The following is a 26,358-nucleotide window of genomic DNA, read 5'->3' as shown; positions in this document are numbered from 1 at the left end:
GTCCCATCACCTGGCACATGTCCATTTATATATGAATGTGACTGACATACACATTTCCATGTGATGTTCTCTTGCTCTCAGTGGCTGTTAAAGTGATAATGGGCGTCATTGCCCTCAGGAAGGCCGGTTTGGTTTTGCTTTGCTTTGTTTTGTTTTCCTTTCCTTCTTTCTTCAAGCAAAGCGTGCTCTTCTTTTCTTTTCCCGCACCTTGAGCTTCCGTCTCCTTCTTCTGTGAGGTCGTGGGTCTGGTGGAGAGGGAGAGAGAAGTGGACGAATACAGGGAAAGGGCAGAAGGGACAGAGGCAGCTAAAGCGCGGCACCTGTTTCTAGATCTTGACGTCCTTGGTCTTCCCAGCCAGCCCCTCTTGGCTGTCACCTGCATGTCACCTGCAGAGGTTTGCATTTCTTTCCATCTTGCAGGAAAGGAGGCCTCGTCCATCAGGTGAGGAAGTACCATAACACATGTGGGCAATTGAACCATAGGCTGCATGAGGACTTGGTTGTCAAAGAAGTTTGCCAGTACCCCTTAGGGTGTGTGCAGCCCTCCAGGCCAGCCACTCTATCATAAAGAGAGCTGGTCCCAAATTCTTCAATAGGGAAAAAAAAAAACCTGGAAAGATTCCTTTGAGAGCATGATGGTTTTTGTTTCAAGCTTAGTTCTGGGCTGGGTTCTAGTTACCTTGCAGAGTGCTTGCTCAGTGGGCATGGAGGTCTAGGAACAACCTCTAGTCCCACAAAACAAACAAGCCAGCAACTTAGTGCTAATGACACGCTTGGAAAGTTAGAGAGAGAGAGAGAAAAATGTATCTCTGCTACTAATTAGCTTGTGAATATGGTCAGGAAAGTTTCACTGGCTGGGAGCAGAAGACATTTGTTATCCTAAGCACTGACATCAACAAGGTGAGACCACACATGCCACACGCCCAGCAAAAGCAACTTGTTTCAATGTTTTGAATGTGGACTTTCTCCGTGCCCTAGCAGAGGAGAGTGGCTGTGAGCACTGAACCCTACCCAAATTTAAAACTGAAGCGTGCTTCCCCAAAGCTCAGGGTATGAATAGAGCCTTTAGTCTCTTCTAACGATAATTTATGTATTTTTAATGGAACTTTGAAAGGAGCCACTAAAGGAGACTTCCAGGCTAGCTTGTCTGACATAAGGTGAGGTTACTTCCGAGTTGACCGATTCCCGGGAGGGTCTCCCAGCTCTTCAGAGGGGCGGAGACAGCGGGTATGAGCCCTGGCAGGCCAGGAGTGCTTTCTGGCTCAGGGAAAATCCAGTCTAGAGACTGTAAAAAGCAGACACACAAAACCTGGGCACAACGAGAAGATCGAGATAGGTGGATGGATACCTGTGCATCCCGTCCACTCGGTTTAGACAAGCTGGCAAGTCCGAAGGCAACAGAGAAACTATCTCAAAGGACAAGATGGTCAGTGGCACCCAGGGAACAATACCCCAGGTTGTCCTCTGCTTTCCCTTACCCCAGATACATAAAACACAAGATTGTTGAAGCAGGGAGAGCCTTACACTGCTTAGAAAAACAGTAACAGGGAGCAGGGGAGGAGAGAAAAAGCAGACTGTGCACTGAGAAAACATTCTCTGCACCAAGGAATGACTGATTTGCAGTACATGATGACGTCACTGATCAGGAATTGTTCAGAAGCACACATGGGTGGTATATGTACGTATTTGCATGTGTCCATGTATGTGAGTACTCATTGGCTCATGTTGGTTCTTCCTTTGTTATAGACTTGTAACATGCAGGAACCAAACACCAAACTCTAGTCTTATCATTCCTGATTCTTTGCAAATGCACTAACCTGCCCCACCCCCAAAAAGGCAGAGTCCCACACAGTGTAGGGGAGCCTCAACCTTGCTTCGTAGCTGAGGGTGATCTTGGACTTCCAGTCCTCAAGAGTGATGTCATAACAGGTCTGAGCCTCCAGGGAGCCCTCCTGGTACAAAACACTGGATTCTGATTTCATAAATAATAATCGTGGGCTGAGTGAGGTGATATGTGCCTTTAATTCCAGCACTGGGGAGGCAGAGGTGAATTTGAGGCCCTCCTTGTCTACATAGTGAGTTCCAGGACAGCCACGGTATATATGCTCTGGCAACAACAGCAACAATAACAACACCGACAACAACAGCCTTATTTTATCCATAATAAGAACTGTGTCAAATTAGCATTGTCGCTGCCTATTTGGTGATGAGGAAACTGAAAGTAAGAGAGTCAAAATCATACAGTGAGAGTCTGGAATCTGGTTTAGCATGGAGCTATCCCATTTCTATCTCAGTGCACTTTGCTACTGCCTTGTTATAGAACTGAGTGAAGAGAATGCTGAATGCACACCTCACATTTCCTTGGGGGTAGGGGTGGGACCCTATCATGCTCTGGCAAGAACCAGACAATGTTCTGGGCACCTTATCAAGACTTCTAACCGCAAAACATTTTCAGCTTGAGGCAAGAAAGTATTAACAAAACCCTCCTGCTTTCCGTAGGGACTCTGTGGATGAGATGTCATTGCAGGGAGAACTCTTCCTCTCCGGGGAGTGAGTACACAGTGCCCTCCAGCTAGGCTCCACACTTCTCATGCTTCTTATGTAGAACTAAGTAGAAATGGTCCCTCACTTTGTGGGTTCCCATGTGCAGTCCAGGCCTGACACACCCCACCCTGGCCCTCTCCCCTGCCTCATCCCCTTTCCTCAGATCTCTTGAATACATGGATCTGAAGGAAGAGGCAGTATAAAATCATGCCCCAACCCCCAACTTCTGTAGCTTTTCTTTAGGCAAAGGGGTTTCCTGAGCAGCGATACAAGCTTTAGCTATTAAGATCTATAAGTCCCTCACTCAGGCAGCCGGCACCCATCCAGAAATGCAGGCGCCTGTTGCCCAGTGCATTTGCTTTCTCACTGCCAGCTGGCCCGGGGAGACTCAGTGTGCCAAGCAGGGAATGTGTGAATGGGCTCCATGCCCTTACATCCCCTGAGAAGTAGAAAAGCCTGTGACCAGAAGAGCCAAAAGCTAGCCCAGAGCAAAGACAAGAAAAACTTGGTATGTCTCTGGAGAAAACCCCTAAACATAAACACGCAAAATAGTAAAACCATCCCAAGAGTGTCCTGTAGTTTTGTTTTCATTTCCTGCCTTAAAACTTTGCCCAAAACTCCACATGCTGTGGCTCTTGGCCAAGTGTGAAGAAATGAGTGTGTTTTCCAGTTCCTGGCAAGACCACCCTTACTTTGAAAATCAGCACAGCCATGACACTATAATAAACACTCCCTAAATATGCTTACACCGAAACACTTGAAGCTCTCAGGATCTTGATGTTGGAGGGACCTCTACAAGTCCTCTTCTGATGTCATATGTTATTTATACATCTGCTTAACAAACCAAGAAAAATGTTGGGAGTATTCTAAGATATCTCATCTTCACACCAAATGCCCCAGGGATGGTGACACCGTAGGAGCCTTTTGATCCAGCCACCTGTGCATTTCTGAGGGGAAAATACTTAGTATCAGAGCGAGTCCCGGGTTTACAGATTCTGAAGAGGCCACTCTAGGCCAACAGCCAGGAGGATGGCCCACTTGGTGCTCTAAGGTCAGAGTTCTGTCAGTACAGGATTTTCCAGAGCCCATCCATCAACTGTTGTCTGGCAGCCGCCTGCAATGCTGGATTGCAAGACTGGGGCAATGAAATGGTTAATCATTTCCATTCACTTGATAGACAACTCTTTAAAATAATCTGCCGAGACAGTGTTTCCATCACACGCAGAAGTGGCTCGAGAATTAGGAGTGAAGCGCGCCCCATAAATACAACCCCAAGCTTCAGGGGAGTAAGTAATAGAAATGTGGGTCCTGACATAGTTTAGAAGAATTCGTTTACAGCATAGTTATTTCCCAGCTGGGCCAGTGTCCACCAGTTTGTGGATGATGACTGTGCCTGTGGAAAGTGACAAAAACTCGGAGGGTAAGGTGAGGGGCACTAGAGATCTAAAAGTAGTCCAGTTGGTGTGCATGTAGGTCCCCAGGTATGTAAATCACAAGCTTCTAGAAACCAGAGGCCATGTCTGTCCCATCTTGGGAGTCTCAGTGCCCAGTTCATTTTTAATACCTGGTTGGTAACTGGGCTCATTGAACTTAGCCTTCCCCACAGGGCCCTCTTGTCATGTTGCTCTTGCGGTCTTTTTGCTGCCAGGCCTACTCTCAGGCCTCATAGGAGTCTTTCACAGGTATTGGTCCCGAGCCTAACTCTCCCTCGCATAGTGATCCTTTACCTTGGACCACATGGGGCTGAGGGCAGGACATAGCCAGTCACGTCTATACTCAGGCGTAATGTCAGCGTAGTGCTGCTTGTTTAGAATGGTCCGATGTGAAAGGCAGACGTGTGAGTTTTTGGAAATCATGGGAGGGATGGCAGAGAGAAAGCACTCTGTCTGCACAACTTAGAACTTAGAGAGTGGGGCATATGCAGAGATCTGACTGCCTGGAGTGGAAAGGTGGTGAGGCACAGATGCCTGGATGCCATTGTCCTGCATCCTTCTTCGCTCCTGTGCACAAGAGTTCTGAAAAGACCCGACGAGACGCACAGTATGAGATCCCTGAGATCATGCAGCGGGATCCCCAGGTCATCCCTGCCTTCCAGGAGCTCATATTCTTGGTGGCAAGGTGGCGGGAATCGGCCAGTTTTAGCAGTTACTTTACCTTCAGGATCCGTAACTGTGCTAGCTGAGCTTGTGTTTTAATATCATCGGGTGATGCAATTTAGTATGCACAAAGGCGAATGGAAGTTGTGTCTGGCTCCCAAGGGGTGAACACTGTCAGTTTCTAAAAGGACAAGGGCAGCCTAACCCTGCCTCCACTGGCCTAACAGTCCTGCCTGGCTTGGGGATGGCAGCATGCTTGGAAAGGCCTTAGTACTTGCAGGCCTCAGGGACTTTAAAATCAGCTTCTGCCTTTGGTGCGGGTGAAACCCTGAGGAGGCTTCCTCAAGCCTTCCCTAAGCCGTGTGTCTGTCTTCTCCAGTCCTCTCCTTACTTGCTGTGGCCTGAAGCAATGCCCTCTGTTAACATGTTCTCCTTCCTGCCTACCCATCTTTGGGAGCTCAAATCTGAGCCTAACCAATTCCCTGCCTCTATGGAGATGTTGCTGGCTGTGGGACCCTCATCTGAACAAGTCCTAGGTGAGGAGAGCGCGCCCTCTAGTGGACCAGTGTAGCTGAGCCAAGGACAAAACCCACAGCCCTCCCACCAGTCCTCTTGACTGTGCCTTTGGGTTCAGTTTTTTGTTTGTTTGTTTGTTTTTTGTTATTGTTTTGTTTTGTTTTTTCTTGTGTGAGGAAAATAAATAAAGATTGAACAGCAGGAGGCCAGTTGTGAGAGGAGCTGCAACCCGGCTGTGACAATCTCCAGATCTCTGGAGTTTTAGCAGAGGATTAACCCTAGGGCAAGCGATGGCAGCCATGTGAATGTGACTTCAGGTGATCTCTAAAGGCTGTGACAACTTCTGTAAAAATCACTTACCTGTTGCAACTGGTCTTTGTCTTGATTGGAATGGGAGGGGGTGATTTGTGGGTAGGAAACTCCCTTGTTTAAGATAACCTAACGGGGGTAAAAATATCTTGATGCTATGTACAGACAGGGGGCCTGTTAGAGCCCTGTATTACCAGCATACACAGGCATGGGTACCCTTTAAAGCCCATTTCAGGGAAATCTGTTGTGCTGTAAAGGAAAAAGGAGGGAGGGAGGGGGTGCAGGGCACCCATCAGGGAGGCGGGAACCTGATCATATGTGATGGCTGCTGGATTAGGTAACAGCTCGGCTGGTTGAAATTGGATCTTGGAGGACGAGTGTTAACATCTCTGGTGTCCCAGTGAAAGGTTCATTTGAGTCTTGCATGGCACTGGAGAGATAAAAAAGGAGCTTTTAAATAATCATTTTGTTTCCAGCACACCAGAGGAGTGACTTCAAGCCATAAATACAAAGCGTCACTTCTGTTAGCCATATCACCTGTTTCCTTTATTTATTTAATGCTGCTGGGATATTTCTTTCACTGACTTGCTGATCAGTTTCCGGATCAGTGAATCTCAAGTACCTGTTTTTTTAGAGGAGTACCTTGGAATCTTGTTTGAGGAAGAAATATGGACCTGCAAGATTTCCTGCCTTCTCCAAGCATGCATATGCAGCCCAAGGCCTCAGAATGAGAGCCCCCTGTGCAGTATAGCTCAACAAAGTATTCCCCCTCTTCTCATTTAATCCTTGTACATACTCTACCTCATCTATTTTTGTGATGAGAATATAATTTAAATGCCGAGATGTATGTGTGATGCGGGGGGGGGGGGAATTGCAGGGTGTCCTTCTGGACTTTTTTTTTCTCCTGAGTCTTTTCATTCTTTCATTTTCAGATTTCTAGTGGAGCCCATTTATAATTTCTATAAAACAAGTGTATTATGTCTTAGCAAATCCAAATTTCCTTTGAAAGAGTATCTGTTTAAAGCATTTACAGTGTAAAAATTAGGCCCCTTTGTCTTTGCCTACCCTACTCGCACCTAGGTAAATCTTCATTCCCCATATTGGAATCAATGTGTGCCACTGCTCTGCCAGCCTGAAACTCACACTCTGGGTAGGCTGCATGCCCCCTGCAGCAGCCTTAGGGAGTTCTTTATATTGTTTGAAATATTTAAAAATTTCAAGGACAAGCAAGATATTCACTAGGTTGAGAGGAGCTTATATAAGAAAGAGCTTGGTTGTTTAAAAGCACCAAGGCCCAGGCATGGCTGAGAGCCAGAGGGGTAGGACAAGAACATTCTCAGGAAATATCAGGCCTATGGGAACCAACAGTGAGTACCTGCCCATGTCACTTACCTGGCCTGTGCTCTGCGAGTGTCAGTCTCTCTGCCTGCCTTCTTACAACTGATCCTGCTAGACAGTGGATTGGGGCCCTAGGAGGCCATCTTGGACCCCTGTTTTATTGTAGGAGGGCAGTACCTGATGTTGCTTTGGGCAGGCAGAGCCTGGGAAGATAAGTCTTGACTGATGGATAACGGGTTCCTTTTTACTTTGCTGCTGTTGATGAGGTAGGATGAACCATCTCTTAGTGATGGGCCATGTGCAAGGGACATAGGCTGCAGAGTCACCAGGAAACGCCTTTGGATGTAGTGCTATCTGTTCAAATATTATGAGCCTTGGCACCATGGAGTGTTTGTTTGTTTGTTTGTTTGTTTGTTTGCCCGGGAGTTTGCTTTGGCCTATTCTGAAGGAAATGTATTGGACATATGAGTCATAAGACAGGATTTCGAGCAGAGTGTAGAGGGGTGTATTTGTAATCCCACCATACAGTGGAGGTCAAGCAAGGGCCTTATGAACTTGAGGCCAGTGTGGGTATATAGTAAGACTTGGCTGAAAAAAAGAAAGAAAGAAGATTAGAATATTGCCTCAGAATGATAGAAGATTGATCATTTTAAATTGTCAACCTAAAACAATGCACTTTAATAGCCCAGTGGTAATTGTTTTTAAATTTGTGAATGGCTCATAAATATCTTTTTGATAAAGTGATTAAAATTTCCCGGGCAAAGAAGCATGCCTCTAAACCCTACAGACGATGCCATCATACCTACCTTGGATGCAGGGATAGCTGGACTTTGAGGCCCAATGTGGAAGATTAGATTCTCTTCAGTGTCTTCAGAACCTCGCATGTTCCCCGTCCAGTCACTATCTTAAAGAACCTTTGTTAGTGTTCTTCACAGGATTTTATAGATCTGAGCGAAAGAGCAAACATGTTTACCATCTAGAAGAGCATGGCTCTGTTGTCAGTGGTCAGGCAAGGGGCAGGTTCTATTTAAAACAAAACCTCTGAGCCTACCAGAATAAGATTTCCTTGGGCGGGGTGGGGGGGGCCCGGAGATTATGCCATTACAATCATTTCACCTTGTGTTAGCCCCACTGTATTTACTTGATTTGTATGTGGAAGAATACTTTTGATGTGAAAGGGAAAAACCAATGGGCACCCAAGTGTTATGGTGCACATGCCAATAGGTTTCACTTCTCCCCTACATCTTTTCTTCCTTTCCTTCTTAACTCATTAGGCAGTACCTTTCATAACCTCCAATGCCACCCACGGTCTTGCTGTGTTTGACAAAACCCATGTTGCAGTTTTTCTTCTGCATTAGGAATTGGGATTTCCTTCAGAATATAATGGCAGGAACATGAGAACACAGCCAGCAGTGATGCCAGCATTACCCGTGAGGGACAGTCTCCCAGTGATGCCGACATTAGCCTGTGTCCCATTACAGTGAGCTCATTCCTACCTTCCCTATCCCAGGCCCTGGGATGAAGAGGGCTGCCTAGGAGACAACTAGTTCTGGTTTGTTCTCTTGGTACCGCAAACAGCTCTTGACTCTTGTAGCTCTTGTCTGTCCACTGAGACTTAAATTCCATCTCCTCCATGGTTAAACGAGGCCGGAGCACTGGTACTCTTCATATCGTCTAAGTCCTTTTCTGTTCTCAAAATTATTTTCACTTTTCCCCAACATTCTTGTTCTCCCTCAACAAAGACTTGGTGGCTGACGGTGCAACTAGTTTTGTTGCTTTGTTTATCTGATGGCCTGCTGTGTATGGGAGGCATACAAGTATCTCTCTATTCAGCAGGGCTCTGCTGACTGACTTGATCTCTTTCAGTCCCAGTCACCCCCACCCACAAAGTTGTGGCGCTCCCCTAAAAAGTAGCCAGATTTTGACCTGAAACTTGGTTTACTGAATCCATGAAAAGATCTCCTTCCAAAAGACCACACCCTCACTCTGCATAGGACAGAGGGCTTACCACCCAGCACAGATGATGGATTTCAGTTTTAAATGCAGCATGCCCCTATGCTGGGGTCCATTTGTCTTTCTGTTTTCTAGACTACTCTCTACTCTTTCAGCTAGTCCAGGGAAAAAGTCTTAGGATTTAATTCCATGAACTGGATTTATCTTGCCGAAGTTGTTTTGGAAATGAAAGTGTAGATTAATCCAATTTTGCAAAGAAAGTTACAGAGTAAAAGCCACAAGCAGAAATCTAAAGTAAGAAATGAAGAAATGTGTCTTTTCTTGAAATCTGGCAATTTGAAGATTAAAGTGAAAAATCATACTCTGTTGTAACTGATGTTTGTAGTCTATCATTGATTGTGGTCAAGCACATACAATGGATATAATGGAAATTTTGACTATTTTGTGGTGTGCAGTTTAGTGACATTAAGGAGATTCACATGGTTGTGTGACCATCACCAACATCTGTCTCTTTGGGAGAGAATAGAGACAAGGCCTCATATAGCCCAGGCTGGCCTATAACTAACACACACACACACACACACACACACACACACACACACACATACACACACACACACACACACACACACACACACACACACGATGATCCTTGAACTCCTGATCCTCCTGGTTCTACTGAGAGCTGAGATTACAGGTGTGGCCCACAGGGCTAGGCGTCCAGGAACTCCTTTCATCTTCTGCAAGTGAAACTTTATGCATGATACACTAGCTCTCCATGCTCCTCCTTCTGGTCCCAACCCTACTGTTCTCCTATTCTTGCTACCTCCTGTAAGTAGTGCTTCTTTGGAACAAAGCAACTGTCTCCTCCCATGTTCTCATCCTCTCAGTTCTTGTCCTGCTCGCCCTCCATTCTTCACATGCCATATGACGTGTGATCTGGAAACCGGCTGAGCTGAGGGACACAGATGAGTTTTTATAATTTTGTGTTTGTATTTGTCAGATGTTTCCCCCTGAGTTCCTGTCATTAATACTTCCTTTTCCTTTTGTCTTTCTCTATAGTTTTGAGTATTCGGGGAGCCCAAGAAGAGGAGCCCACAGACCCCCAGCTGATGCGACTGGACAACATGCTGCTAGCGGAAGGGGTAGCCGGGCCCGAGAAGGGCGGAGGCTCAGCAGCAGCGGCAGCGGCGGCGGCAGCTTCTGGGGGCGCAGGTTCAGACAACTCAGTGGAGCATTCCGATTACAGAGCCAAACTCTCACAGATCAGACAAATCTACCACACAGAGCTGGAAAAGTATGAGCAGGTAACCACACCCCTCATGGTGCCCATTGGACAAGGAAAGGGCAAAATAAACCATGACCTCACAGCTTGCACACATGCCTTGCTCAGACCTTTCCTGGAGGTCAGGGCTTATCATCCTAGAATCTTGAGTCTCCTCAAGGCCCTGGTCTCAACTATTGAAAGCCTAGCTCTTATGTGGGGCAAGACCCTAAAAACCATGACATTGTAAACGATGCCCTTAAGAAACATAAATAGGGGGCTGGAGCGATAGCTCAGTGGTTAGGAGCACTGCCTGCTCTTCCAAAGGACCTAGGTTCAATTCCCAGCACCCACATGGCAGCTCACAACTGTCTGTAACTCTAAGATCTGACACCCTCACACCAATGCACATACATTTAAAAAATTAAATAAAATATTTTTTTTTAAAAAAGAAACATAAATAGGCAATGGAAGCAACATCCTATGCCAGGAACTCTGGAACATTTTGGGGGCTTGAAACATGCTTGCACGGTCTTCCCAAAGCACGGGAACCGGTGTCAGAATTGCAACAGAGTTGCAGGGGATGCTGGCTTCCTTTGGCCACAGCTTTGTTGTTTCTTTAAGGGGCATTACTCTTTGGAATGCTCAGAGAATCTCCTGGAAAGAGACACTTGAACCTGACCTTTCTATGCTGTGGCCAACTGAGTCAAATGCACCCTCTTCTCTGTGTGTGATATGCGCCGTGATGCAGGATTCTCCACAGAGATAGTAGATCATCGTAGGAGATGTTCTCAAGTCACGTCAACCTCAGTTGTAATCCTAGCATTCTTCTGACAGTGGGATGGACCTGCGTACTGTACCCCAACGAACAGATATTTGATAGCCCACTGTAGATTCATGACTGGTCAGTCATAGAAGTCCATTGATGGAAAGAATAGGATGGCTTTAAGACACAAAACATTATGCAGAGATGCAGTACCCTAGCGATGCCCCTGTTCGAACAAGCCCTGCCTGTCCCCCATATACTCAGACCTCCGTATCAATGCAGGGTCTCCAGCCATTGTGAACAATGGTGCTCTCTCGGGAGTCCTTGAACATCCAGCTTTCTTCTATTAATTTATATATTTGTCACCATTGGGTTCAATACTGAAACTCAGGTTCTATACAAATGTCTTCTCTTTGAAATCGATTTTCTTTTACTATTTTTATGAGCCAAACTGGAAAAGGGGGAAAAAAGCAGTCTACTTATGACTTCCTAGGTGAGAGAGCAAATACAAATGTGATAGAAAATTTACATATTAAAACAGAAATGGACATTTAAAAGTTTGAAGTGGAGAACATTTCATTATTGCATTCCTTTCCACTGTTGGGACGGATACCCACTAAGCCCACTCTTTTATGCAGGAGGAAATGGTACACCTCCTTAAGTTAAGCATAGTCAAATTCAATCACCACACAAGGTGTAGTGGGAACTGAAGGATGGGAAAATAAAAGCCAACATGTTAAGAACTGTAAGTCATTGCCCTGTACTTTCTTGGGAAAGAACAAATGTTCTTGACACACTGTTGGCTCATGAAGACTTGTCTCAGGTCCCAGCAGAGTCTGCAATAAGCTGGCCTGCCTACTAATGGTGCCTTTCCCCAATGGGATGATTAGGAATCTGGACTCTGCCCTAACTTAGTGGGGTAACTTTAGAAGATGCAGGTACAGACTTTTGTCATAAAGATCTCTGGATGGCCTCTTGGTTTATCTCCTCTGTGCTGTTCCTTCTTCACCTTCTCCAGGAAGTTGGCCAGCAACCTGCCTAGGCCTGACATCTAGGTTAACTCATGCCAGATAAGCAAGACATGAAAGGAACGCAATAAATACAGCTTCCCCTAATGACACAACTGTAATGCCTGTTAGACTTGGGGGGTGTTGAAAGATGGCTTCGTTGTGAGCATGGGATGTCGACAGCACAGAACTGATTTCTCCATTGAAACCCCCTTCTCCTTCTGCTGTCTTCATCCAAAATGGAACCACTCGGGCAGCAGTGGTCCATTTCAGTAACATACTCACAACAGCGTAATTGCACTTGCTCTTCCAAGCCATTTTGTTGTTGGATGCCTAGGACCCGTTTGATACAGGTGAGGAAGGTGAGGTGAAAGAGGGGAAATGTGTCTGAAGTCACGCATCGGGTGAGGAATAAAGGTTTCTCTAGAGTCCTGTTTTGACCCTTGGGCCAAGGGTTCTCATTAAAACAAAGCCTGACTTCATTTAGTTAAAAAATAAAGTGTGAACACTGGTCAACATTGAATAACAAGAGGGTCTGTCATTTCCTTGGCCTGGACTGTTAGCACCAGGGTAGTGATAAAAAATGTTCTCTCTAGAAATTTCTAAGGATTTCTATTCCTGCCTACCATAAACCATAAAGATGTTGGAAGTAAAGAACTTCGGGGAAAACCTCACGAGTACACAGCAGATTATGCAAATGTAGCAGTGGTAGACTTGCCTTGTGTTTTTATTAGATTTAGGAAGTAAAGCGTCATGTCTTTTTATTTATGTGGGCAGTTTCTGGGTAGGAAGTGAGTTCTTCTTAACACATTCTGGATGCTTAATAATTTATTAAAATTAGTTTGCTAATTATAATAGATAGCAGCTTGTGCGGCGATGGCGCCGTTAACCTTTTAGCTGCTATGTTTAAGAGATCCATCTTCTTCATGTTTCTGCAACAGTTCCTCATGGGGGCTTTGTTAAAAGTAGGGAACCTCAGTCAAGTGAAATGTCACCCTCCACATCTGTAGTTGTTACTGTGGATTCTGCTGTCTCTGTTTGGTTCTTTGTCTATTGATCGCAGATAACCGCATGATCATTAACCACCACCTCTTCCCTCACGCCCAGCCCTCTGAATAGACCCACCTGAACAAGCTCCTATTTTTATCCCAAGGTTATTAAATAAAGAAGCTTCTAGAAACTTCCATCACTATTAGATCACATTACTAAAGCACTTCTGTAGCCATTCCTGTTGGTGGCTAAGGTAGTTAAGAGCTGACACACTCGAATAGATTTAAAAAACAAAACAAAACAAAAAACCCATGGTGTCAGGAAAACAAATCTTATTCCGAGGGCTGTTTATTAAAATGACCCTCTTGATGCTTCGAGGAGGAGTTCTTCCACTTCTGTAAACATTGCCACTGGAGTGTTGACAGAGCTAAGTCTCCATTGCTGATCTGGGGTGTTCACAGTTTACAGCTAAGGGAGCATGCGGATTCTTCTTACCTTTGTGAGCAGCACTGTATTCAGTGGGAAGAAGATGCCTTGAACTGCAAGATGTCAGCCAAAAATCTAGAGCCCTGTGAGGTGCCATATGCGATCTTCTCCTTTGCTGTATCTCCAGCTGCCCTTGGGTAGCCTACATGGGACTGTCCTTTCTAGAACTCCCCCTGCCCCACAAGGTAGCTTAAACTCTTCCTTGTGGTTTTCTTAACAGTCCACAACAGAGACTGTTGGACCTTGAACATTCTATTATGTTTTCGCTTCAAGCATATATCTTACTGTGAGCACCTGAGCTAACAGAAGCAGCCCAGCTTCTGTCAATGTCATGTGGGGAACTGAAGGGTATGTGATGGGCAGTTCAGGTCCTAGAAGAATCTGGACCATTTTGTCTTGTCCATCTAAGATAGGCTTGGAAATTTTGAACCTCAGTTGTGGGTTCTCCCAGCTGCTTAGCAGCTGTTTTGCTCCACCTCAGCAGTGGGTGGAAGGACTCTGCTGACTGCTCATTGCAAAGCATAAAAGGCCCAGGAATAAAATGCCCTGACTAAACCCCAGATATTGTGAGTAGTTTGATTCACTGTAATGAAACACATTATTATTAGCCAAGCACTGTGGCTTCCCAGCTGAGAGCTGGTAACTTTGACAACTCCTCCTTAGCCTGCAGCTCCTGCTCCCTGATAGTCCCCTAAACATAGGGATGCTGCAGCCCAGCAGATTGCTCTGCTTCCTCAGAAAGATGGCTGTGGGCTTACTCTTAGCCTAGCCCCCTACTCTGTGTCATGGGGCCCTCAAAATTCCTTCTGGCTCCCTGTCAGGTTTCACTTCATTGTCTTTGGGGGTCCTGTTCCAGAGCCTGGGTTTGGCTTGAGAATAAGATTGTCACAGAGCTGTGTCTTGTTAACTCTTTTCTGAATGGAGAATGCTGTGTAGACCTATTTGTAGCTTTTTCTTCAGCATACCCCTGCAGAATAGAAAGGGGGACATTTATTGTCATATTTATTTTACCAAGACAGAAATGAGTTCTGCTGAAGTTTACTCTATCGAGATAAGATAGTGAGTTTCTAAGCTGCCTTGGCATTTGTTTACTTTATTTTATGAATTAATGTGTTGCCTGAATGTTTCTAAGTACATCACATATATGCAGTGCCCAAGGAGGCCAGAAAAGTGTATCAGATCCCCTGGGACTGGAGCTACAGGTGGTTATGAGCTGCCACATGACTGCTGAGAACCAAACCCATGTCCTCTGCAAGAAGCCCTGCAGGCAGCAAATTTGCTTATCTTCTGAGCCATCTCTCCAGCCCCTAGGTTATCTATGTTATGAAGCCATAATGAGGACTCACAGTTTTTTTGACCCATGTATGCACTGCACACATAGTAGCTCTGTAGGTCTGTGTTGTGCCTCATTAGGTAAGGGGCTAGCATCCCCAGCTTACAAACGGAAGGAGACACAGATATATTAAAGAACTTTCCCCCAAATGCCACTACTGCTAAAGTCCTGCGGGCAGGGTTCCAGGCAACCTGTCACTCACCCCATCTCCTGCCCCATCCAAGTGTTCTCCTCTACATGTCTCTGTGTACAAGACCATGGGTACCTTTTAATGTGTTAGAGGGTTGAAGAATAATGAACTCTCTCAGATGTCTAAAGTGTGCCTCCTGGCAATGAAAGAATTTGCATAAATGTTCACAGCAACAGGGTTCAAAGCAGGCCTCCCACTGTGGAGTTCAGATGCCACCCTGCGGATGCCTCGGCCCATGTTCTTTTGGTCATCCAGACTCAAAGGATTCTTTAATAAATAGTCCATGAGTGTGGGCTCCTGTTATTGCTACTGCATTATTGGCTCATATGAAGAGCTTTATGCTATAAAAACACAGTAATGCAATGTTGTCAATAACAACCGTGTTTCTGCTCTTCATATTAAACTTGGGGTCCTTTGAGTCCTAAGTTTGAGGTTCTCAAAGCACCATCTTGATCTTTTCATTACAAATCTAATACAGTTTTACAGCATTGCTGTGAGTTAATCCACGAATAGATATTTTATTGAGTGTTCAGTTAATGAAACTAGACTATGGATGTTAAGTATTAATAACTGGAAGAGAGGGTAGCAGCTTTTCAGAGAGTAAGTTCAGGCTCTGAATTTCCAGGCCCATAATGATAGAAGCATCTGAGTCTCACTTTAGCCCTCTCATGCCTCTTGTGTGCCTTTGGGAGAATCCTTTCATATCTCTGGACCGTAGTTTTCCCACCTGGTAAATAAAGAAGTGGAGTTAGAGTTCTGCTTTGACTTCACGGTTGGCTGATAGTATGCTCCTACAAGGGCGGTTTCTGGACCCTCCAAATTACAGTGGATGCTCTTTTTTATTAGGTTCATAGGGATGGATCCCCCTATGTTATAGACTAGGCAGGCATAAGAGGGTTTCTTTAGATAAAACTCAAAGCCAACTTAATGAGAAATCTCCAGCGAGAGTTATCAGAGATGTTTTCTTTTGTGATTCCACTTAAACTCTTTTGGCTGTTTGTGTGTCCCCAAACTGAATGTTTAGACGCCCTACCGTGTCAGGGATAATGAACGAGGCAGAGAAAGCTCATGATGTGTTTGACCCCAAACCTCTCTGCTCTTAATATAGGGGCAAAAGACAGGGGTGGATGTTTAATTTCTTCCCCTTTCACTGTCATAAAATCACAAGAAAAATGGTATTAAAATTATCCAGAATTTAATTTTCCCTTAAGAAGTTGAAGCCAGGGTCCAAACACGGAGCTAGAGCCACTGGGGACAAAAGGAATTTCTAGGCAACCATTTATTCTAGCTATCACATTTGACCAAATGTCACAAAGCCTTCTAGTTTTCTTCACTTGCACAAGTCTTTAGAGAAGCACCCCAGGCCCCATAGTATGAAGTGCATGCTAAGCCATAAATTTCAGCTCACCCCATGTTCACTGTGTTGCCTCTGCAGGCATGCAATGAATTCACCACCCACGTGATGAATCTCCTTCGAGAGCAAAGCCGGACCAGGCCCATCTCCCCGAAGGAGATTGAGCGGATGGTCAGCATCATCCACCGCAAGTTCAGCTCCATCCAGATGCAGCTCAAGCAGAGCACGTGTGAGGCGGTCATGATCCTGCGCTCCCGGTTTCTGGATGCGAGGTGAGTCTGGATGGGTGGCCAGGTCTTCTCAAGAGAAACACTGAGGCTCGTGGGCTGGCTCTCTCCAAAGCTTCAGTTCTGCTACATTGAATGCTGTGCCATACGCTAGCTTTGAGTGAAGTTCTAAGGTCCAAGAAACGCAGGCTGAGAGACAGGATAGCCCGCTGGTTTCATATAGCGCTGGAAAAAAACTATGGTTGCAGGAGATAATGTTTATTGACCCTGATCTTGCTCTAGGTGAACAGCACAGGTGACAGTGAGCGGCCAGGAAGGACCTCTTCTTGTTGTTACCCAGTACCGTTTCGTCATCTTTAGGGGACATATCAGAGCTATGTGCTTATTGTCACTTTAATAGCACATCATAGTGACACTACCTCCAAGATGGACAGTTATAACTGTTTGAAAGCTGGGATCTTTCTCATACTGTATAGATAGAGACTGTACTCCATTGAATTCAGTAACGATGTCTTAGTCGATTACCGTCTACTATACTGTGGGCCTCTTAGGAGTCCAAAGGACTCCTGCATCCCTGAGCATAGAGAATCAAGGCGGTGGCTGGATAGGGGCCCAGTTAGTGAGTTTGATGTTTTTATCTGGCTTCAGTGGTGCTCCTGACATTACTTATGAATTCAAAATATTTATTTCACAAAACAAATAAAGCTAGAATAGCCCTTTAAAAGAGCATGAGAAGCTGGACACAGTGGCACACACCTGTAATCCCAGCACTGGGGAAGGCAGGGGAAGGCCTTCCTGGTCTACAAAGTGAACCCAAGACAGTCAAGGCTACACAGAGAAACCCTGTCTCAAAAAACAAAAACAAACACACACACACAAAAGAATCCAACAAACAAACAAAAAAGCACGAGAACTGAAATAAAAATATTCTTATTTATTTGTTTAAGACTTATTTATTATATATATAGTATTCTGCCTGCATGTGAGCCAGCAGGCTAGAAGAAGGCACCAGATTCCATTGTAGATGGTTATGACCCACCATGTGGTTGCTGGGAACTGAACTCAGGACCTTTGGAAGAAAAAGTCAGCACTTTAAACCTCTGAACCATCTCTCTAGCCCCAAGAACCAGTTCTTAACTCTTCTATTCAGTAGACCATGGATTTATTTGAACCCTTGGCTTCTCTTCTCCAGCCTCTGAGATAGTAATAATCAAAGTTCATCTTTACTCTAGAAGTAGATTTTGACAACTGATCTATAAATAGATCCTGTAGTGTAGGCATGCTTTGTAACTCACAGTTTACCTTGAATTAGTTGTCTTTTGTGTCTGTATAATTCCTGAAAATATTCCCAATGTAAGACTTTTATTATCAAGTGTTAGTATACCATGGACAGTATACGATTTCATTATGTATGAAGTTTTATTCCTTTTGAACCAGACTGAGAGATTCCTGGCTATTCCAAGATTGCTTTCTGCTCTGATACCAGGCATTATTCAGCTCTCCTCCTACCTGCATATATTCCCTCTCTCTCTCTCTCTCTCTCTCTCTCTCTCTCTCTCTCTCTCTCTCTCTCTCTCTCTCTCTCTCTCTCTCTCTCCTCTCTCCACGGTGGTAGTCTTGTGTGGTCGATGGACCTATTTAAAAGTCCACAGCATCTTTTCCTACCTCGCTTTCTTCACTATGCTGTTGGATTGCATGAGACATAAAATGAGCATGCCAGCCAGCAAGATATATGTCTAGGCCAGTAGACTCCCATAGTCAAGAGAAGGTAAAATGGGGGACAGGGCAGAAGGTGGCTTAGCAATTAAGACCACAAACTGTCCTAGCAGAGGACCTGAGTTCAGTTCCCAGTCGGAACAAATAGGGCAGCTCTCAACTGCCTATAACTTAAGCTACAGAGGAACCAAAGCCCTTTCTGACCTGCCCAAGTACACAGGCACTGCAGTCATATGTACACATTTCCAGCATATATACATATAATCAAAAATAAAAATAAAATCTTAAATATAAGTAAGGCAGGTTTCCCGTCTGGCTGTAGGTATATAGAAGTTGGTAAAATCAAACCCTCCAGCAGAACTCTCTGTCTCTCTTGCCCCGTGGCCCGCTGCCAGCCTGGTTTATAAGTCTTGGTCCTTCCTCTGTGCTGCAGCCACTACCATGCTGCATGTGTTGCCTGTGTCCCCATGGTAACTCCCTTCGTTAAAATGCGGGAGCTGCTATTTACTTTGGCAGATCCTGGGTGGGGAGAAAGAAAGGAAGGAAAGAAGGAAGGAAAGAAAAGAAACCTTGGGTCCAGACTGGGTGGTGGTGGTTGTTGTTGTTGTTGAGTTCCTTGATGTGTTTGTTTGCTTGCTTTTGCTTTCTTGTTCCTCCTCACAAGAGAAACTAGAGAAGTGGGCAGAGCAGAATCTCTGTCTTTATGGGTTTCTCTTTGCATTAGCCCCACTGCACTCACTTGAAGCTAGATACACTTTTCTCACAGTTCTGTCTCTTCCACTGGCCTCTGCCTAGATGCTTCCATTCGGAGCCATAAAGGCAGCCACTCTAAGGCAGGGCCTCTTTCCTACTTTAGTAAGAACCCTTCAAATCAGCACACCAGACCTCACAGGAGCGGCCAGCCTATTGTCACTGGTTGTCTCGTTTCTTTGTACGGATACACTTGCCAGAAAAAGTCTCCCCAAGTGCCTGCCCAGGACAAAGCAAAGCCCAAGTCACAAACAACTGCTTTCCAAAACTTCCTGGCTAGAGAACTCACCTCCTACTAGTATTGGGAGAGAGAACTAAGTCAACCCCAGTGAGAGAGAGAGACAAACTCAGCATTCACTCTGGATATTCACATCCTGTCCTGTACATCCCTTCTCCGCCCCCAAACTGTGCATCTGATGGGGCAAGGCCTCATCAGAAAGGATTTCATGGAAGACAAATGAAATACAAAGAGGACTTGATTTAGTAATGGGATTAGTCTTTGTGATCTAATAGGTGTGTAGAAGTGACTCTTACACTCCCTTGTGGTGGGAAATGCCTTGCATTAGCTTTCAATTGCTGTCCAGCAGATTACCACAAATTTAGCAGCTTAAAACCATACAAGTTTATTACCTTGCAGTTTCTATTGGCTACAGTTAGGAATAGCTTGGCTGGGTCCTCAGCAAAATCTGCAGCCAAGGTATCTGCAGAGGCTGTGACTCCATCTGAACATCAGATGCAATGAACTCTCTTGTTCCCTGTACGATTTAGAGAACTTTGGTTTGTGAAAGGCACCCATCTCTGGAAACATTTTCATAATCAGACTGCTTTCCTCCTGGTGGCCTGCCAGACAAACTCTGCCTATAACTTAGTCACAAGGTTGAGAACCCTGTTGTGGTCACCATCCCAGTCACTTGAAGGAGAAGATATCATACGTGGAGGGTCAGGGACCTCACAATCCCTTTCACTTTACCCCTCAGCTGAGCTCAGGTACTAGGTTTTCTCTTTACCTTACATTGATGCAAGTATGCCAGAACTTATTATCTCGTTCATCCATTTATCATCTCATACTGTGTGCTGCTCATCTTGGTTAGTTTGTTCAGTAGTTCAGATTGTGTTCTCCTAAAGAGAGTGAAAGGGAGACATTTTAAAGCACCTAGTGGTTTTGAAGCAAAAATGTAAAAGATTTTTTCTATAGTGCTTTGTCAGAGTTTATAATAATAATAATAATAATAATAATAATAATAATAATAATAATAATAATAATAATAATAATAATACAGATGCTTAGAAATGTACTCCTGGACTGTGCCCTGAATTTCCAAAGAATGGGACCAAATCAAAGAAAAAGACATAAATAAGACACGGGCAGGCTGACCATATATTCAGAATTGTGTATGCATCTAATTAGAATCCTGGTATTGGCCAGATGGTGTTTTAGCTACTAGAATAGCAAATACAATATTTAATGTGGGTCCTACCTTCTCATAGCTTTTGATCTCATGGGCACCTCCTTACAGAGAAGCATAGAACTGTGTGTTATACCTAAGAACATCCCCCTGAACACTGTCTGAAGGAAAATGATCCAGGAAACCGAAGGTATCTTGTGAGCCACGCAGAGACCATCTTCACTCGACTTTAGCAGCATTACCTAACCAAGTGCTTACTTTGTTAGGCACAAGGTTTCCAGTATAAGTGAGGCATAGGTCCTGCCCTTAAGGTAGTTTTCTTTATAGTTGCAGACCTGTTTAAGCTGTGGCAAGCACTGTGGGAGATAAATATACAGGGCTGTCTGAAGAGGTAGAGGAACCTGGGAGCCACCAGGGTCTTTGGTAAATGAGAACATATGTGATGTTGCTGAAAAAAACATAGTGTAACAGTTATAGAATTGGGGAAAATGAGGACCGAGGAGTAGGATGGATGGGCACACTGAAAACCTTAGCTGCACCAGAGGAGATTGTGAATCCCTAATTTATAGGAGCAGAACCCTCAGAGGTGTTTAGGGAAGGGTTGTGAGAAAGTATTACATAAGCTCTGTAATTCCACTGAGTTCAAAGTAAATCCACTGGATCCTGGCTACAGTGTAAATGGCCCCTGTGGTCAAGGGTAAGTGGCTTATCCTCCCAAAGACTCAGGTTTTGTATCCATAAAATGGGATTGCTTCCTTACCTGAGAAACAAACACAGTGCTTGACACATAATGCTCATTTTGCAATCCCAGTATAGTGCTCATAGCAATTCCTAGGCCAGTGATCTTGTACGTTTGTATTTAACACATTTAAATATTATTATCTTTAGTATGTGAGTAAGTACAACTTATAGAGCTACATATTTATATGTAATATAAGTACATATTATCCATTTTGGAGCTCAGCGACGACGTGAGCAGAGGAACACGTTTGTTGGCTTAGGAAGGTTGCCATAGTGACTCTGCGAAGGGTGTGCTAAGCTGGGAGAGTCTGCCGTGAACAACCAGTGACCTCTCTGTCCCTCAGCCTGGGCCAGCAGAGTGGGAGAAGGAAACACTGCCCACACCTTATGGAGTAGCCACAGGATGTTGTTCTTGTTTAAAGACAAACACGGCTTTCTTACAGAGTTGAAGCAAGCAGTGGGTTCCATGATCATCCAGTATTTCTTTGGTGTCCTAAATTCTCTTCCGTGACGGTTGCTTAAGCATGGCTTCTGGCTACATCAGTGTAAAGGGAGCATGTCTAGTTTATGGCCATTTGACTCTAAAGTCAAATATAAAATTAGAATGCTAATATGTTTTTAAAATTAGATTGTTAGCTCCACTAGTCACTAGCTGCATGGTAGCCTCAAGTCACTATGGCTACTGTATTGGATAACACAAACATAGAACATTCCCTCATCACAGAAACACTACTTGACACCATTAGTCAGCAGTGCTGTGATACACACTGGCTCATCTAAACCATTCAAAAATAGCAGTGACATCAGGGGTGGAACAAAGGGATAGAAGTGAGAGATCAGCACTGTCGGGCCCTGCTGTGAGGCCGTGGTCAGATGAGGATAAAGTATGCAGTAAGAGGGAGTCTGTGCTCCTCGTTATCATGGCTCTTGAAAAGAAAAAGAAAAAGAAAAGAAAAGAGTTTCCTATGGGCCACAGGCAGCCTTCTGTCTTTAAGATGCCGTAACACTCAGTGAGCAACCACATTCTCTTACCTTAAAAGCCAAGATCCTGGTGGGGAGAGCTAGCCCGGCAATTAAAAGTACTTGCCACTCTTCCATAGGAATGGGTCCCAGCACCACTTCTAGACTTAGAATTGTCTGTGACCATCTGTAACAGGAGGTTTGACACCCTCTTCTAGCAGTGCCTATATATACTATGCATATCTCATGTACACACACACGCCCACGCACATGTATGCATGCATACATGCATGCTTCCTCCCTTCATCGGCTAATCACTGCTTCTGATTGGCTGGAGACCTCAAACGTTAACCTACTAGTCAGTACCACTCGAGCAAGGAAAGCAGTTGTCTCCACTCTCAACCTCACCTTCAGACATGAGTTATTTTCACCATATTTCTGGAAGCTCTGAAAAAATCCTGATCACGGGGATCTCAGAGACAGATTAAGACAGCTACTGAGAGAGGTGATAAGCGAGTCCATCTGAGTAGACGAGACCACCTAGGGAAGATCGCACGTCACAAGGCCGAGAGAGCCAGCAACAGCTGTCTGCACTATCTCTGCACCACCAGCTCATTCCGGAGAGATTTCCTTTGAGCTCAGTTGGAAGACTCCCAAAAAATACACTGTAATGCTAATTGCAAATAATGGGCTGAAGGACTTGGGGTTCTCCCAGTGACGGGAGCATTCCAGCTCTAGCTCCCCAGCCCCAACATAACTATCTATAGGAAAATAATAGCCAGGGGTTCTTTGAAGGCAAACCCAGAGGGTAGACTAACCACTAGACAATTCTTCCTTGAATTTCTATTAGGCAAGGGTTTTCCACACATGCCTCCCTTTTCTTTGGGTGTTTAAATCCAATCTGTACAATTTCCTATGCTGGATGACCCAGAAACTCAGTGTGATTTAGGAAAGTGACTTGGGCTTGGCATAATCTGGACAGCTGCAGTTGATACCTGTGGGCAGATGGTGTTCATCCGGTAAAATCAGGTACTTTATTGTGTTAATTAATCCAAGAGGGACCCTGAAAATACAATATTAGCTAAATTTCCAGTCTAGCAAGGCCACTGGTGCTTTCTGTTGGCTAAATTTGGAAAGTCTCTATCCTGGCATAACCAGAAATGTTTTAGAATTCTTTTCTTTAAGGAGTAACTTTGACAAAAAGCAAGGCAGGTAAATGTGCTAAGAGAGGGAATTTACAAAGTAAGGCTTCACCCACTTCAAGGAGAAAAAACTGGGTCTACAAAGAGCCCAGAGTCCTCTAAGAAACCTGTCCAACTACCCACAAACGTAGCAGTGTGGAAGCAATAAAGTGATTCTCATTTGAAATTTGTTCAATTAGCACCCTTTTTTTTTTAAAGCAGAAAAATGCTTTTATGAAAAGAAAAAATGGTCTTTTTCCTTTTGGCAAGCTGTGTATGAGGAGGAATTCTGTGAGCTTTTATTTTACTATTTAGCAGCTGTTTCTGCTGAGGACATGCCACCTCTCTCTCTGTTTGAGGGAGGTCAGGCAGTCAGGGGGCTAATCCCAGTCAGTTTCCTGCCCTCTTCCCCAGATGGCTTTTTTAAATGTCGGATACATTTGCATGTGGATAGAATAGAGAGAAAATGATAACTCAGTTTTAGCTTGGCCTAAAGAGTCTTGTGTCACTGCCAGGACACAGTTTATATAGAAGCAAGAAGGTGGGTTGGATGCCAGGCAGACCTAAAGTATCTCCATAGCATGCCTGCTGAGTGACTTAGAACACAGTATTTACTCTGGGAATAGGACTGGGTGACAGTGGTGGCAACAGTGCATGCCTTTAATCCCAGCACCTGGAAAGCAGAGGCAGGTTGATCTCTGAGTTCAAGGCCAGGCTGGTCTACAGAGCAAGTTCCAGAACAGCCAGGGCTACATAGAGAAACCCTGTCTTGAAAAGCAACAACAACAACAACAACACACACACACACATACACATCATCATCATCATCATCATTATCTGTGAATAGGAATAACCCCATCTATCTCACAAGTGAGGTAAATAGCATAAGCTCATTCCCAAGAAGGAAAGGTCTGGAATGAAAGCACTGTGTCTGGCTTTTTTGGGTGCTAAATGTTCCATTGAGTATTTCCTGTGGGTGGTCTTTGAGCACTAACTAGGACCTCTTTACATTGAGTTGAAAAAGCTGATGCTTAGGAAGACATACAGTCACCCAGTTGGTATCTAGCTGGTCTAGGACTCAAACCCAGGCCGGCCTGAATGTACAGACATTCTCTTCTCCAGTGCATGCGAAATGCAGAACAATTGTTCTTAGTGGTTTGGGCATCTGGCTTCTTTTGCGTATTCCCTCCAACTCACCCTTTGCTCGGTGAACCCTTTGCTTTCTTCTTCTAGAAGCTACCCTGCTCTCTGTTTACCTAACCTGACTTTTCTTATCCCTTTCCCTTTTCCCAAATGAAGGCGGAAGAGACGGAATTTCAACAAGCAAGCCACAGAAATTCTGAACGAATATTTCTATTCCCATCTCAGCAACCCTTACCCCAGTGAGGAAGCCAAAGAGGAGTTAGCCAAGAAGTGTGGCATCACGGTGTCCCAGGTGAGAGAACGCTTGAAGAGCCACCACCCTACCTGGTGGAACTTCGTGGCAGGGTCCTGGAGTTCGGGGAGTTGGCTGTTGGTTTTTGGATATCCAGGTCTTGTATGATCCACCAGTGACAGCCTTAAAAGGGCAAGATAAGCTCTTAGAGTCTGTGAAGAAATTAACCGAAGGAAGAGAAAAAGTAGAATACTGGGTGAAAAGAGGGATGGGCTCCCTCCAGATGGGTAACAGTTTATTATATATACAATACCTTCTATGCTGTTTCTCCCAACTTAGGCAACCCCTTAGCATTTTTCTCCCAAACTAGGGAGAACTTTATTTAATAAGAGTCGTTGAATCGGGGTTGGGAAGATGGCACAGTGGTTAAGAACACTTGACTGTTCTTTCAGAGGTCCTGAGTTCAATTCCCAGCATGCACATGGTGGCTCACAGCCATCTGTACTGGGATCTGATGCCCCCTTCTGGTGTATATGAAGACAGAGCACTCATGCATAAAATACATGAATAAATAAATCTTTTTTATTTTAAGTCAGTGAATCAAACTACTTGAATAAAAGTATTGTAAATACTTTTTCTTGGTATTCTGGTTCCCAATTAATAGCTGATTGGGAGAAGGAATTTAGCGTGCCACTGTGGTTACATTGGAATGGTTTTACCAAGTGTCACCGAGTGCCCCCTTCCTCCAACATACATTAACTGTAACAGGTGCCTACTGACTGGAAAAGATACATGGTGCAAAAAATTGTGTAGACATAGAAATCTCTAACATGAATATAAGAAGAAAAGCAAGCCTCTGCCTCAGAAAAAAAAAGTACAAGAAAAATAATAGAGTCCCCTAGATTTGAGAGGTAGACTTCCTTACAGTAGTGGTGGTCCTTGGAAACATCTTCTTAGGCAAGGCAATGTGCATATGGGCCTTTTAACCCAGGCCTAGCTGAAAGGTCATTTCTAGTCTTGACAGTTAAGGAAAGCCAAACCCAGGTGTTCAAACTCAAGGTGCCTAGCCTAGTGCCTTTCTAGGGCTCTTACCGTTTTTGTCTAGATTTAGACCTCTTGTGTATAAAGATGGGGTGGAGGGGAAGAAACAATGCTCTTTGCTACTGGTGGTGTATCTGAGGAGTGACTTGAAGGCATGAACCACACCAGGAAGTCACAGCTCACTAGATTCCGTGCATAATGTCCTGTACTTCTAAGACACAGTTATGCCACTCCATGGGCTGAATCTAAAGCCCATCGTTCCAGATTTTAAGCTTATCTAGAGATGAGGGAGCATCCTCCTGCAGCCAGGCAAGGGCATAGCTAGTGATCTTGGCATTTGCCCGAGCAACATCTACCTCCTTCATCACGGAACCCCACGTGGTGGACACTTTGTTCACCAAAACGATTGTTTATATGCTGTGGTCTCCTTTCTCCTTCTTCTACCTATCCCATGACCATGCCATCCTTACCCTCCCCAACACCCCCCCCCCACACACACACACATACACACCACCACCAATAACACCACTGTGACAATAACAACAGCAGACAGGCTAAGCTGCTCCACATTATCAGGCAAAGTCTGGGGAGAACCAACATGATGCCTTTCATAGAGTAATAGGCTGGGAGCTTGTTTTTGGCAAGAGTTAGTGTGGGACTCTAGGGGATTCACTCTTCCTTTTGGAGAGGCTTTATGATACCGTTCTCCAAGCACGGTTGTTTGGAAGATACACCTTAAAGCTGCCTCTGCTTCTCAAATCTACTGAAGTGTACTGTTTTTTCCCCAGGTTTCTTTAGGAGCTGGAAACCCAATA

General features: G+C 44.7%; 1 protein-coding gene across 5 annotated transcripts in view; it reads left to right on the top strand.

Annotated features, from left to right (window-relative positions):
- Positions 1-26,358, top strand: part of Pbx1 (PBX homeobox 1) — a 308,608-nt gene that overhangs the window by 207,850 nt on the left and 74,400 nt on the right. For all 5 annotated transcript variants that reach the window (XM_051147799.1, XM_051147802.1, XM_051147797.1 and 2 more), the window contains 3 exons: positions 9,819-10,063; positions 16,228-16,418; positions 24,427-24,562. In XM_051147799.1, the coding sequence (XP_051003756.1) occupies positions 9,819-10,063; positions 16,228-16,418; positions 24,427-24,562 (572 nt within the window). The remainder of the gene's footprint in view (positions 1-9,818; positions 10,064-16,227; positions 16,419-24,426; positions 24,563-26,358) is intronic.

This window comes from Acomys russatus, chromosome 6 (assembly GCF_903995435.1).
Source record: "Acomys russatus chromosome 6, mAcoRus1.1, whole genome shotgun sequence".
NCBI lineage: Eukaryota > Metazoa > Chordata > Mammalia > Rodentia > Muridae > Acomys > Acomys russatus.
This window is presented reverse-complemented; position numbering and strand designations above follow the sequence as displayed.